Raw genomic sequence first — 13,748 nt, 5'->3', positions numbered from 1 at the left:
TTCGAGGCTTTTTATTTCGTTTGGCAGATGGTTGAAGACATTAATAGCAGATATGAACGTACTTTTTTTATATATTGAGGTGCTAGTTCTCGGAAGTACCATATTGTACTTATATTGTGATCTGATATTTTCTTTGCATGAACGCTTTGTGAAATATTCAGGGTGTTTTTTTACAAATAGGCTTAATTCTAATATATAAATACCGGTAAGGGTCAAAAAGCGCTTCTCTCTAAACACTTCACGTAGCGATACTGTACCCAGGTACAAAACAAAACGTGTACTCAATGCGCGTTATTAGAAAGCATAACCAACGGTGTCTAACAACACTAACAGCTGATGAGCGCAGTACAGATCAACGTAAACAAACAACAGCTGCGACTGAATCGTTCCTAGAAGTGTCTATACAATTACAATTTTCTTTTTCTAGTGCAGTAACACAAATCACTTCATTTACACTTTTATTTACACAAAGAAATAATACTTTATTATTGTTTAGAAAAATGAGAATAGGCCGGTCGATTGGCATGTCCCGTTAACAAACGCGCTACCTGCGTGTCGTATATAGCGCGGTCTGCCCCTCCATCGCGCCATTAGTACAGCGCCCGCGCGCGCACTCGCACGTATCGCGTCGACTCCGCGCTCGCTCTCAATAAATAAACACTCGACTCTATGTGTATACAAGCGTACGAAGAAACATGCACTTTTGTATTAATTTGCAAAATTGGTTTTACCAAGAGACCATCTCGACGGTGGATGCTGCCGGCGCTGCAGCACGGCGGCGCAAGCCCCGCGATCGACGGCGCCCCCCGACCGCGCCGCCGTCGCCGTCGACGCCCCAGAGAATCTCTACCGAAGAACTAGTGGAGGCGCTCCGCCCGCACCTCCTCTCGCCGGAGCGCATGTGGGCGCTGGGCTACCCGCTCGAGATCGAACCCAACTCGTCGAAGGCTGTTGTGTACATCAATCCTCCACCGCGGTCAAGAACGACCACTTTGCGCTATACGGCGTGGGATGTGAACGCGCCGGAGTTCGTTCCTGGCGGCTCTCAAGGTGACAGTGGACGGGGATCGCTGGGCTCCAGCCCGCGGTCGGACAGTGATGAGGAAGCTGATGCAGTGGAACATTTGTGTGTGCGTTGTGACAAAATGTTTAGAATGACTCGTGAAGGTGAATATTTGTCTGAGGAGTCTTGTTTGTATCATTGGGGCCGCTGCAGTGGTGACTACCGACACACTTGCTGCAACGCCCCGCTGGGTGCTCGGGGATGCAGCTCCGCCCGCTTCCACGTATGGAGCGGCACACGCCCCGGCATGAATGGCCCTCTCGAAGGATATGTGCGTGCACGCTCACCTCGTGGCGGTGTTTACGCCATCGACGCTGAGATGTGCTACACGACGGCGGGACTCGAGCTGGCTAGCATCGCGGTCATCGCTGCTGATGGTCGTCTTGTATACAGATCATTGGTGAAACCTAGTTCGCCCGTTGTCGACCATAACACACGTTTCTCGGGCATCAGGCCGCGCGACTTGGCGCGCGCGACTAAGACGCTACGGGATGTGCAGAATGATATTCTTGGATTTGTCGGAACAGATACTATTTTGATTGGGCACGCGCTGGACAACGACCTGCGTGCCTTGAAGTTGCTTCACGGAGCCGTGGTTGATACGTGTGCACTGTATCCGCACGCGCGAGGCTTCCCGTTGCGGCGGTCGCTGCGTGTCCTGTGCGAGGAGCTGCTCGGGCGCAGCGTGCAGAGAGGCAGCGCCGGCCATTCTCCTCTAGAGGATGCACGGGCGGCTATGGATTTGGTACTGCTCAAAGTACACGAGGAACGAGCAAAACGAACACGCATTACAACACAGTTGTCTATGTTGCAACCGTATGATCCCTTAATTAGTGCCGCCTAAATTCCGAGTGATAAGTGAAGTGATAGACGACTACGCTATGAACATGAACTCTGGTTAGGCTCAATATGAATGAACGGTTTCGTAAAGTGACATAGATACGTTACGTTGACGGAGCGCGCGTACGTTTTCAGCGTATGTGCCTTCGAATTGCATTATCGCAATAAACGTAATATTTTTTTATGTTTTCTTGTTTGCTTTCCCACTACCCAAATTATAGTGTAAGGAAAATATTACTCATGGGAATTAGTTTTCCCCATTCAAGATTCATAGGATTTGGATGAGCCATTGGCGATGCCGATGACGCAAGCCCGCTAAATTATTTGCAACGTCTGGCATCCATACATGCATGTCGCCAGCACATAGTTTGAACTGACTCGAGGAATTCCCGTGTTATGAAACGATGTCAATTCCGGTTTTATATCTGACTCATTCATCTTCAGACTTACGAAGAGGAAATTGATATGACACTGCATCGGAACATAAACAGTAAACAATGATGCCAAATATTGCTATCTCCTGATGTCATATCATGCTTTTATCTTTAATCATTTCTCAGCACGGCTTCATCCGTAAACTACCTATACGTATAATAAAGATGACTAAAGTCGTTTAGTTAGTTATTTTTTAACGCCATTGACTCATCCAATCCTCTAAGAACCGCGCACGGATTCAGGGTTAAAACGATGACGTCTACTTTTAAATTGTTATTGATATGTTATCATCAAATTCTGAAGTATTTTACGTTATACGATAACGAAAAGTTCTTTGAACTGAATTGGAGATGCCTTTGCCATGATTTACCTGTCAGAAATGAAAGAATGCACTCAGTCAAAAGGGTCCTTAGGCTCTCGCTACCTGCTCTGCTGGAATAAAATACCAGTTTGGAATAGTTTTTATTTTTCTTTGTACAAGATAAAGCTGGACTAAATGCTTGTAGTATCTACGGTGCGGCCGTGCACGTTGAGCTGATTTACGTAAGCTGCTTACATAAAGTGATGACGAAACGCCTAGTAGATGAGCAAACTTAATGACTTCCACCTTGGCTAGGCGAATCTGTAGATCTGAGATATAAAGCAAACTTTAAAGTAGAAACATAGAATTGTTTTCCTAGTGCTTTACTATAGAATAAACACGTAATTAGAAAACTATAATACTCATGCTCTGGAGCGCCTAGTGTTCCGTATTCAGTTAGTGCGTTGTAGAACAATAGGAAATTTTGCATAGCATGATAAATTATGATTGTAAATAGACCACGACACGCCGCCTCGAGTATCAGTAAGGAGCAACGCCCTCGCGCCCGGTCATCTCTATACGCGTTTTGTTTACCATTCGTGTCTCCAAAATAAGGTTTACGTTCAATTTACATATGTACTTGAAATTGCGCTAAGACGTCAACAAAGTTATCGAAAGGAACGTAGTAGCAATAATATAATGAATTGACCCAAAGGACCAACGGCTTATAATTTAAATAAAAGTCATAAAGGCCAATTAATTTCATTTTCATCAATTAAATTAAATTCCTACACATATATTGCTTAGGCCTGTATATTTGTATTTTTTTTTTCAATATAACTTCTATCTTGAGCTTGTCTAAAAATAGATTGGTCTTACGAGGTTAAGAAAGTTCAATACGTACCTACGTCATTTCACGTAAAGTTGGCTGACACAGTTAAAATAGTACTTTTCAAATAATATTATCTTAATTATTGGTCTAATTTTTATTTCCTTCTTAGATATCGTCGATAACGTAATACTAATGGTAGGTATACATATATTTACTACTTATATTATGAGAGATATCTAATACTACGGTATCGTTGTTATATTAATAGCCCGTTATAAAATGGGTTAGGCTAATCATTACGGATTGCTTCACTTATCTACAGTATGAGTATTTTGAGTCATCGGAAGAACTCGCTGTCTATAACCGTTTCTGAAATTAGAATAGATGATGGTAGGTACTTCTTATAAAAATGTTCGCAAAACTTAAGAACTCGGGCTCTAAACCTTATCCACGCGGGACAAACGTACCTAGTCTTGAAATAAACTCCATTCTTATTTAGTCGAACTTGTACTGAAGCTATACTATGTAGATGAATGCAAATTTATATGAGTAGGAAGTTGTGGTTTAGTTTATTGAATCGGAGAGCGCACCGCAGTAGCTGCCCAGTACGTCGAATGAAAGCCGAAAATAGAACTTATGAAACGTAAGTATATTAGTCCTACAATCAATATGCACCGGGCGGCTGGAAAGCGAGATAGCTGCTATAAATCAGTGTTATCCAGTCAACTGACGTTATTGATCAAGTTATTCACGTCGGCACACCCATCCGACTGGCCCCGGTGCAGCCTGCGTCTATTAACAATGTTTACCTACCTAATAGCTAGCACTGGGGAATTAAACATCCAGCCCAAAGATCTATAACATTTGTGTATTATCGAAAAACGCACTTAATTAAATTATACTAGTTCACTAAACTGTATTCGCTTGCGCTCGGCATAGGCAGGCGATTCTAATAACACCCGCACGGGATGAAATTGAAAAGGGCAATGAACAGTTGACATAGGTCAAGAAGGTCTCTGAATTTCATATATACATCAACTTAAACAAAACTGCTTTAAAATTCAAGACGAGGACAGAGCGTGTATAAATAACTAGGTTTACATATGAAACCCCAGTTGAAGTCCTTTGTTTCAGATGTGGACAGTTAGCAGGTTTGGTTAAAGCAAACAAATTCAAGTGAATCGGCCTCTATGGCGCCGAGCTCGCCTCCGCCTCAATAAGTCTTTCACAATCCGACTTGCACAAATTTTAGGCGTCATTTCGTCATCCAAGTAGGGAACTTCGACACGCCTATACGCTAGGCCCCCCACTTGTTTGATTTCTTGTACACATGCAAAAGAGAAACGTACTAAGAACGTACGAGTTCCTAATACAGATCGTCCTTTATGTATACATTTTGATATATTACGTGTATGGACCTACGTATGATTGCTTATTCCAACGTCAACATCTGCAAACCATCACGTACGGCTCTGAAATCTTAGGCTAATAAATAATTTAGACAGCGGTGCCAGAAATTGATGAAATCATTACGCAAGGAAGGAAGCAATAACCGTATCTTAACACCCTTTGGCTTTGGTCATTTTGTAAACGATGACTAACCGAATTGATTTTAATGAGATCTGCTCTGCTCTACTATTCGGAGATCGATACTTTTTTTTAGGTTAAAAATATTTTTATTGCACACAAAGGACATACAAAAAGTATACAGTAGTTGGAGTTGGTGCATAACTAGGTTAACAACAGAGTTTCCAGGAGTCCTCGCACTAGGGTAGGCCTGTATTGCGGGAGACCAGATGTACATTTTTATGTCATGCAAGTCAAAGAAAAAATAAAATATATTTTTATAGTAAAGGAGTCAGTTTATACCACCTGGCTTGATACATGCAATTTTCAGCCTTAAAACTATCTATTTATCCATTGTTACATTACATTATTACTACTACAACAGAAGATCGTTATTGATTGTTAGATTCTAATTCTTGATGAATTATTTCACTTAGGTCAACGCTTTAAGTACATGCCTAGAGGCTAGATCTCAAAATGAGAATACATTGGTTTGATGCACAGCTTCAACCATGTAAAATACCCTTAGACAATTTCGTAGATTACGATGTCAGAATAAAAAGATCACAAAACTTAGGCCTATTGCTATTGCTGTCACTAGGCAGTTTTCTTCCGCACCGCGTGACAAGATTTCGTTTAGTTCTACGTTTTAATTGTTACGGCTCCACCCACGGTGATTGTGCTATGCAATTGCCTGAAACCAGAGACCTTGATACAGTGACTTAGTTTCGATATCTAAGTGGTCCGTTGACCTTTACCCGCCGCCAGTTGCACGGTAATTATTTAAATACTTAGTCTAGCCATAAATTCTGTTACACAGTTAATTGTACATAACAACTATAAATTTATTTTTATTTATATAATTTAATTCTTAACAAATTAACAATATACGTTGTGTTAAATATCATTATATAGTAATAATTAGTACATACATGAAATACTTTAAACAGGGTCACTTTAAAAATAATAAATCCACCTTTAACAAAACAACAAAAAGAAAACATTCTACTACAGAATGTTTATTTAGTCACCCGCAATAATGTGCGGGCTGAATACACATATAGGTCATACTGAGAAATTTTTAATATGGGACCAACCCCGAAATCGCGAAAAAAATTGGCTGTTTCATACATTTTGGCTGTCTGACCTTGACATTTTTTATGGGAGGGTAAAAAAAAATCCGTGATTTCGCGGTTCGTCCCATAGTAAAAGTTGCTCAGTATGGCCTATATATTCACCCCGTCAATTATTGCAGGGAACTATACACCCCGTATACTAAACAAACTAAAAGTTATTGATACTAATTTTATAAATGACAAATTAAATACGAATTTAAAATGTTTAATACTTATTAGATTGTCATCTCCTGCGTTACTACGTGCTTTTTAATTACTTACTTACTCCTCTGGCGCAGCGACCCAAAGTGTGTCTTGGTCTCCAACACTACTGCTCGCCACTGATCCCGGTCCTGTGCAGTTTCTCGCCAGTCTTCAACCTGGAGCTTTTTAATGAAGCAGCGATTTACCTTAAAATACGCAGGACTTTTTCACTACCTCCGTTGGGTATTTCAACCCCATAGCTTTTAAATTTTTCTGTAATAAACTATTTTTATGTACTTATCGCGTAAGATACATAACATTTGTTTTTCAGTATCATACATTGACTTTCCAAGAGTCAGTAAGGCCTCAATAACTTTGGAAAATTAATCTATATTCAGGTTTGAGGAGTAGGAATTACGTCTTTTAACATGAGCTCTAACAAAAAAAAATTCAGAACAAGAATGTCGTATTTCGGCCCTGTTCGCTTGCTCTTTAAAAGGCATATATTAAGGTGAGGGCTGACAATATGGAATAATTATTAGGCATTTTTTATTCGTTATTAGTTCGTTTATTAAGTATATAAAACTTTATTAATTTAAAATTATAGACTCTATAGACAATTAACTGTGTAACAGAATTTATGACTAGACTAGGTAATAAGGAGCGTCATATCGATGGCCCAAAAGCGGGAGTACCTGTGTATTGGCGGGTCCTTGAAGTCTCACCATTAAATATAATAATGTACCTAATTATCAAGGCAAACACGGGTAAGTATAATGTGCATTAAATTAAGAAATCACACCCACATAGATTTTTTGATGAAACTGGCACACTTACCCCTCGTTGCCCGTATTGGTTAATCCCGTATGTCAAATTAATTCAGGTTATGCGTTTACAATAAAGAAAACCAATTTTAAAAGGAGAGCGTACAGTAAATACCTTAGCCCTTCCGTACACTTACCCGTATTGACCTTTTAGGTCACATCACAAGTTCACGATACGTAACTAGTAACTGAACGAGTGGACGTACACCCAGCTGCTAAAGTCCATTTTATTAATCAATTTCATTCATATGGTTATGCACTTTTAGAATTTATAGTATATTGTCGAAAAAAAGCTACTTGTTTGAGTTACGGCTATGAAAGCCCAATTACATAATAAGATCTCAGCATTTAATTTTAGGCACTATAATAAACTTCATTTCGTTAGAAAGATGTATTGTTTGTTGTTAATGGATTTCATAGCATTCAAAGTAGGATTGGGAGTAAGTACAATGGTTGCTTTGTTGTACTCTCTCTCTATTAAAATGTGGATGGAATTTTAAAACTGGATATAAGTTGCAGATTTTAAGCAAGACAAAGAGAAACCTTTATTACAGTCATATTTTACAATGCCGCTTCAATGTTTATTATGTTCTTTGCGTCCGTATTTTTATTTACCTCTGGGTTTAGGCCAGCCTAAACTGGGTTTATTAAATCGGGCTCCCAAGAAGTAGTTACTGGTAAGTACACAACCATGATTAGCGCTATGGTAAAAAGGGTAGTTTATGATTATGACAGCCAGTCAGGTGTTCGAAAAACGAATTACTCGAAAAACAAAAGGAATTCCTTGAGGGACTAAATTGCTTTACAATCCCACGGTAAGACTCGCCACACTACATGTAGCTACACGTGGTATTTATTTTTCCAAGAAATGGGCTCTACCTAGTAGGCGGTTAAGTTCTACACGAAAGGTCAGGATGGGTAGAAAAAGCACGTTTAGTTACGCCGTTGTGACTGGTACGGCCTTGCAGATGGATGCTATTGTACGACTTGTACGTGACGTGACGTCGATCACGGGCCGGTAAATATTGCGCCAGACAGACATGTTATGACAATGTGACGAACGTAATTAAGTAGTAAGTTGACAACTGGGGTCATAGACAAAAACAATATTTGTATGATATGAACATCTGACTGGCTGGCATTAAACTTGCGGTTTAGTATTAGTTGAAGCAAAAACCGAGAGAAGTTTTGTTCGCGCATTTCATTTCCAATCCCTTAGTGAGCCCCTAGGTCAAAGAATGGCATCAGTATTTACATTCAGAATGATTTGACGCAGATGGGTCTGTGATCCTCTGGGATATCCGAGATCTGAGCCACAACCAGCACAAGACGCTGCGCGTCAACATCGAGTTCGACCACGCGCAGTTCGTGGCATGGAGCCCCGACTCCAAGGCCTTCATCGTACACACCGCGAGGGAGAACAACATCGTCGTCTACAAGATAGAGAAGAAGAAAGACGGCGCTATTGGAGCTGCCACTCAAGTTCTCGTGTTTGATAAGGTGAGAAACATTCAGTGTATAATATTCATATTTAGGTACAAACAAGACCTTGTCAGTCGCTATTGGTGTTAAAAAAACTAGCGGCCTAGAGTATCAGTTGAGGAGTAGGTATACCTACTAATTAGATAGAGAAAGGATGTATAGATTTTCCAGACCGGTTTGTCGTGCTGTTTGGTTAAATAGCTGGTTTTAGGCGAGCTTTAAATGAGGTCCGTCATTAGTCTTGAGATAGTATTTTATCCGTCTAGCGATTCTAGCGTCTACCTACTGTTTAAAGTTGACGCTTATGGCTTTGAAAGTGAATCTTCCTAAATATTTTCACAATCTCCAACGCCGATGCATGCGTTGTGCACGCAAGCACGAGGTATGTATAACAAAACAAACAATAAATAGTTATCTAATTTCTTATCTATGTTGTTTGGTTATCGTTAGGTTTATCATACGAGCAGCTGTAAATAAACGTTTGAACGTTTTTGCCCTCTTCAGAGCTCTCTTGAACCTTCTCTTGAATGACCTAAAAAGTAGGTCGCATAAAGACATCTTTCATTAAAAATATTTATGCAGAAAAGTCGTGCATTCTGCATGTTATACATACATATAAATAAACGAGTGTGTTAAATAAAGCTTCAGCTCCTTGGTAACTTCTACGAATTTGCAGACGGGTTCACCTTTCTCTTTCCCTGAAAGTGACTGTATAAGCAAGTTGTAAATCTTTTGTTTCTTGTTTTATGGCATACAATACCCTTAAATAATCAATAATAATCTACCTTTTAAAAGGTCCGTTAAAAGGCTATCTTAACACTTAATAATTGTTGTTAAACTACTTAAGTGCCACCTGATTTTAGTCACGTTTAGTTGTAAGGGCAAGTTGTCAAAAATGGACGTTGGGTCCATCTTGGATAATCAGCCAGATAAATATTATTTACAGTACATATGGGGCTACTTTATAGCACTAGTGCGAGAAGTAGCATATTACGTTACTGTGTCGAACATTTAAAGGGCCATATGTACTGTAAAACGTTGTACGATACATGTGCGAATAGGTAATTCGCAACTCGTGTCGATTTAAAACACTCCCTTCGGTCGTGTTTTAATTTATCGCCACTCGTTTCGAATTTCCTATTTTTCGCACTTGTATCGTAATGTACTATTTCAGTTCACTAGAACTTGGGTATAGATAAGTTATCCTCATTACCATGACTACCGTGAGACCGCTTGCAAAAAAAGCGGCCAAGTGCGAGTCGGACTCGCGCATGAAGGGTTCCGTACCATTTCAGACGTATTAAAAAAAATCTACTTACTAGACCTTGTTCAACATTTTACCACTTTGGACACACATTTTACCACTTTGGAAGTGTCTCTCGCGCAAACTATTCAGTTTAGAAAAAAATGATATTAGAAACCTAAATATCATTTTTGAAGACCTATCCATAGATACCCCACACGTATGGGTTTGATGAAATTTTTATTTTTTATTTATGACATATTAAAAAAAAAAAAACTTCTCACTAGATCTCGTTCAAACCAATTTTCGGTGGAAGTTTGCATGGCAATGTATATCATATATTTTTTTTAGATTTTTCATTCTGTTATTTTAGAAGTTACGGGGGGGGGGGGGGGGAAACCCATTTTTTTTTTTTTTTTTTCTATTTATTTAGAAACAAACAGTCATACACAATTTTTGATCAAAACTTATAGACAAAAAATAGACCTATAGTTTCATATGTAGAAATAAAATATAAACAGGTCCGTGGCTATTACAAAAAACAAAAATACTTAAATCTGTATTTTATAATAACAAATACTTGAAATATGTAAATCAGTGATTTGATAAGTCTGCAGAAAATAAGTTACATATACATCGTAGTCTCGTAGTACATTAAATTTAAGCAAATAACAAATTCCAGTTATAATCAATATTTAAATGCATTCTTAAGTTGTGTTAGTGAACAGTTAAAAATGTCTAAATCATTAAGTTTTTGATTCTCATTAAAAAGTTTACATGCGCGTTTGATAAATACATTCCCACCGTAACCAGTCCTGCTGAATGGAATAAAAAATAAGTTTCTTTTACGACAACAGCGCTCACGTCTTCGCGGAACTCTGAAACAGATTTTATGTAAAAGAGTAGGGGCTTCTAATTGTGAATGGAAAATCTTAAAAAGCAAAACGGAATCAGTGGAATCTCGACGGTCACTAAGAGTTTGAATATTTAAACGTTTACAGGTATCGGTATAGTCAGCAGTATAAGCTAGTCCAGTCCTGAAGCACAGTGATTTAATAAATATTTTTTGAAGTCGCTCAATTCTGTCGATGTGTACTTTGTAAAAAGGTTTCCACACTGAGCAAGAAAATTCAAGGTGACTACGCACAAAACTATTGTAGAGAATTTTATATGTCAAGCGGCTTTTAAATGGTTTCCCAACACGCATTATGAATCCTAACTGTTTATATGATTTTGTCAGCATTTTATCAATATGTGGGATAAAAGTAAGTTTGCTATCCATAATCACACCAAGATCTCTAATTTCGGTTACTCTATTTAAGGTTTTACCCGATAAGTTGTAAGAATAATTAATTACATTTTTCTTTTTTGAGAAGGTGATAACATTGCATTTATCTAAGTTAAGAAACAAATTATTTATTTCACAGTAGCTGACTAAGTTGTTTAAATCATCTTGTAGCTTTTCACAATCGCTGATATTTTTAACTATCCTAAAAATCTTTGTATCATCTGCGTAAAGTAATAATTTAGAGTTCTGGATGTGATTAGTTATATCATTCACATAAAGAGTAAAGAGCAAAGGACCCAAGTGAGAGCCCTGAGGGACTCCTGAACCAACAGACATCCATTGAGATCGATAGCCCAACAAGACGACCGCCTGACTTCTGTTTTCTACGTAAGATTTAATCCAGCGAAAGAGATCGCCATGTATACCAAGTTTCCAAAGCTTAGATAATAGCGTATAATGACAAATTTTATCGAATGCCTTGGAAAAATCAGTATAAATAGCATCCACACTATGGCCATCGTCCATTGCAGCATAAATTTCATCAGTGAAGGTTAGTAAATTACTGTCAACAGATCGACCCTTATAAAAACCATGCTGATTTGGAATGATATGGCGACGTACAACACCAAATAATTGATCTGTAACAATTTTTTCGAGCAACTTACCAATAATACACAATTTAGATATGGGACGGTAATTAACAACATCACTACTAACCGAACCCTTGGGAATAGGAGTGACCCATGCTTGTTTCCAAGTTTTGGGCACAATGCCCTCTTTAATTGACTTAGTATATAATATGGTGACAGGAGTTGCAAGGGTAGAACTACAAGATTTTATTAAAAGCGGATGAATGCCATCGGGCCCAGCACCTTTATGGACATTAACTGTTTTTAAATGTTGTAAAACTATGTTGTAATTAATCTCTACTGTACTTAAGTCGATAATACAATCAGGCGCTGGAATATTTGTTATGTCACCCAGGTGTAGATTACTAGGTTTTTCAAAAACAGATTGAAAATGATAATTGAAAAAATTACATATCTGTTCGCCGTCAGAGCTAGTTATGCCTTTATAGTGCATTGATTGAGGTGGTCTATTTTTAGAAAATATAGACTTTACGTATGACCAGAAAAAATTAGGATGATTTTTAATTTTACTTTCTGAATAAGATATATAATTATTATAACATTCCAACTCTAATTTATTAGCTCGTTTGCGCAGAGTACTAAAAGTCTGATAGTCTAAGGGGTTGCCGTATAATTTCCAACGTTTATGATATTTCCGTTTTTCTTTTAAAACCTTACGTAAGGGTAAGCTGTGCCAAACAGGAGCGGAACAAGTTGGCTGACGAACAATTCGTTGTGGAATATACTTGGAAATTAGATTTTTAACCAAGTCATTAAATTTTGTTACACAGTCATCCATGTTCAAATGTTTAAAGAAACTAATCCAATTAATAACGGAAAGTTCAGCATTAATTTTTTGATAATTACCAGCATGAAAGTTAAAAACACAGTGAGGCGCCGGCTTTAAGTGACATAAAGTTTTCAATTTTAGGTCCATACAAATAGCTCTGTGGTGTGCATCTTCCGGCGTGAGTGGTGAATCGCAAGCTGATAAGCGGCATTCATTGTTTGAAAAAATTAAATCTAAAATTCGGCCGTTGACATTAATTATGGAATTATACTGTTTAGTTCCCGTATATGATAAGAATTCGTATATCAATTGAGTACTAAAACTAACACATGCTGTCAACTCCATCTCAGATGCTGAATTCATAACCCAGTTCGCCTCAGGTATATTGAAATCACCAGTAATTAAGAAAACGTCGTCGGGCCGATCAATAATTATTTGACTAGCAAGGTCAACGAAAGTAGTTAGTGCATCTCGGTAATTGGGTCCATTAGGAATATAAATACACGCTATGTTAAGATAAGATTGTTTTTCATTATGATAAGGGAACGATAATGTCATGTCGTGTTTATTCCGTTCAATGGGAAGTGAAACCCATAAACATTCACAGTGGGCAAGCGATGGTACTGGCCAGTCACGGCGCACCGGCTGGTATTCTGAGCGCACGGCAACCGCGACCCCCCCGCCCCGCGATGCACCACTTGCTTCTGCTGACCGATCACAACGAAAAACGCTATACCTATTATCAAAGTACTCTAAGTCATAAAAGTCAGCGGTCAGCCACGTCTCCGTTAAGCAAATGAAGTCATAATCAGACTTAGTTACTTGAGAGAAAAAATCCTGTGATTTTGTTCTTAAGCCCCTAACATTTTGGTAATAACCCGAAAATAATATTCTATTCACTTAAAACAGTTAAAGTTAGTACATATATACTCAAGAGCAAGGAAATTGGGCTGCCTTGTATGAAAATTTCTATAAGAAGGGACCCACCGGCACGATTATTAACGTCAATTATAACATTTTTCTGCAAAGACGGGAGTAAATGAACGTATGTAATAAACGTAATAAACAATGATAAGGATAATATGTAGGTGCTACAAGTGAGAAGTAAACAACATGATTGCAATGCAGGCTGTGGC

At 38.5% G+C, this 13,748-nt stretch overlaps 1 protein-coding gene across 2 annotated transcripts in view; it reads left to right on the top strand.

The window, feature by feature from the left end:
* Positions 1-13,748, top strand: part of LOC133524214 (transducin beta-like protein 2) — a 101,006-nt gene that overhangs the window by 49,568 nt on the left and 37,690 nt on the right. The window contains exon 3 of one of the 2 annotated variants that reach the window (XM_061860104.1): positions 8,457-8,680. In XM_061860104.1, the coding sequence (XP_061716088.1) occupies positions 8,457-8,680 (224 nt within the window). Of the gene's footprint in view, positions 1-735; positions 2,088-8,456; positions 8,681-13,748 lie in introns of those variants that run through there. The other variant, XM_061860103.1, reaches the window with a different exon arrangement.

This window comes from Cydia pomonella, chromosome 13 (assembly GCF_033807575.1).
Source record: "Cydia pomonella isolate Wapato2018A chromosome 13, ilCydPomo1, whole genome shotgun sequence".
Taxonomy (NCBI): domain Eukaryota; kingdom Metazoa; phylum Arthropoda; class Insecta; order Lepidoptera; family Tortricidae; genus Cydia; species Cydia pomonella.
This window is presented reverse-complemented; position numbering and strand designations above follow the sequence as displayed.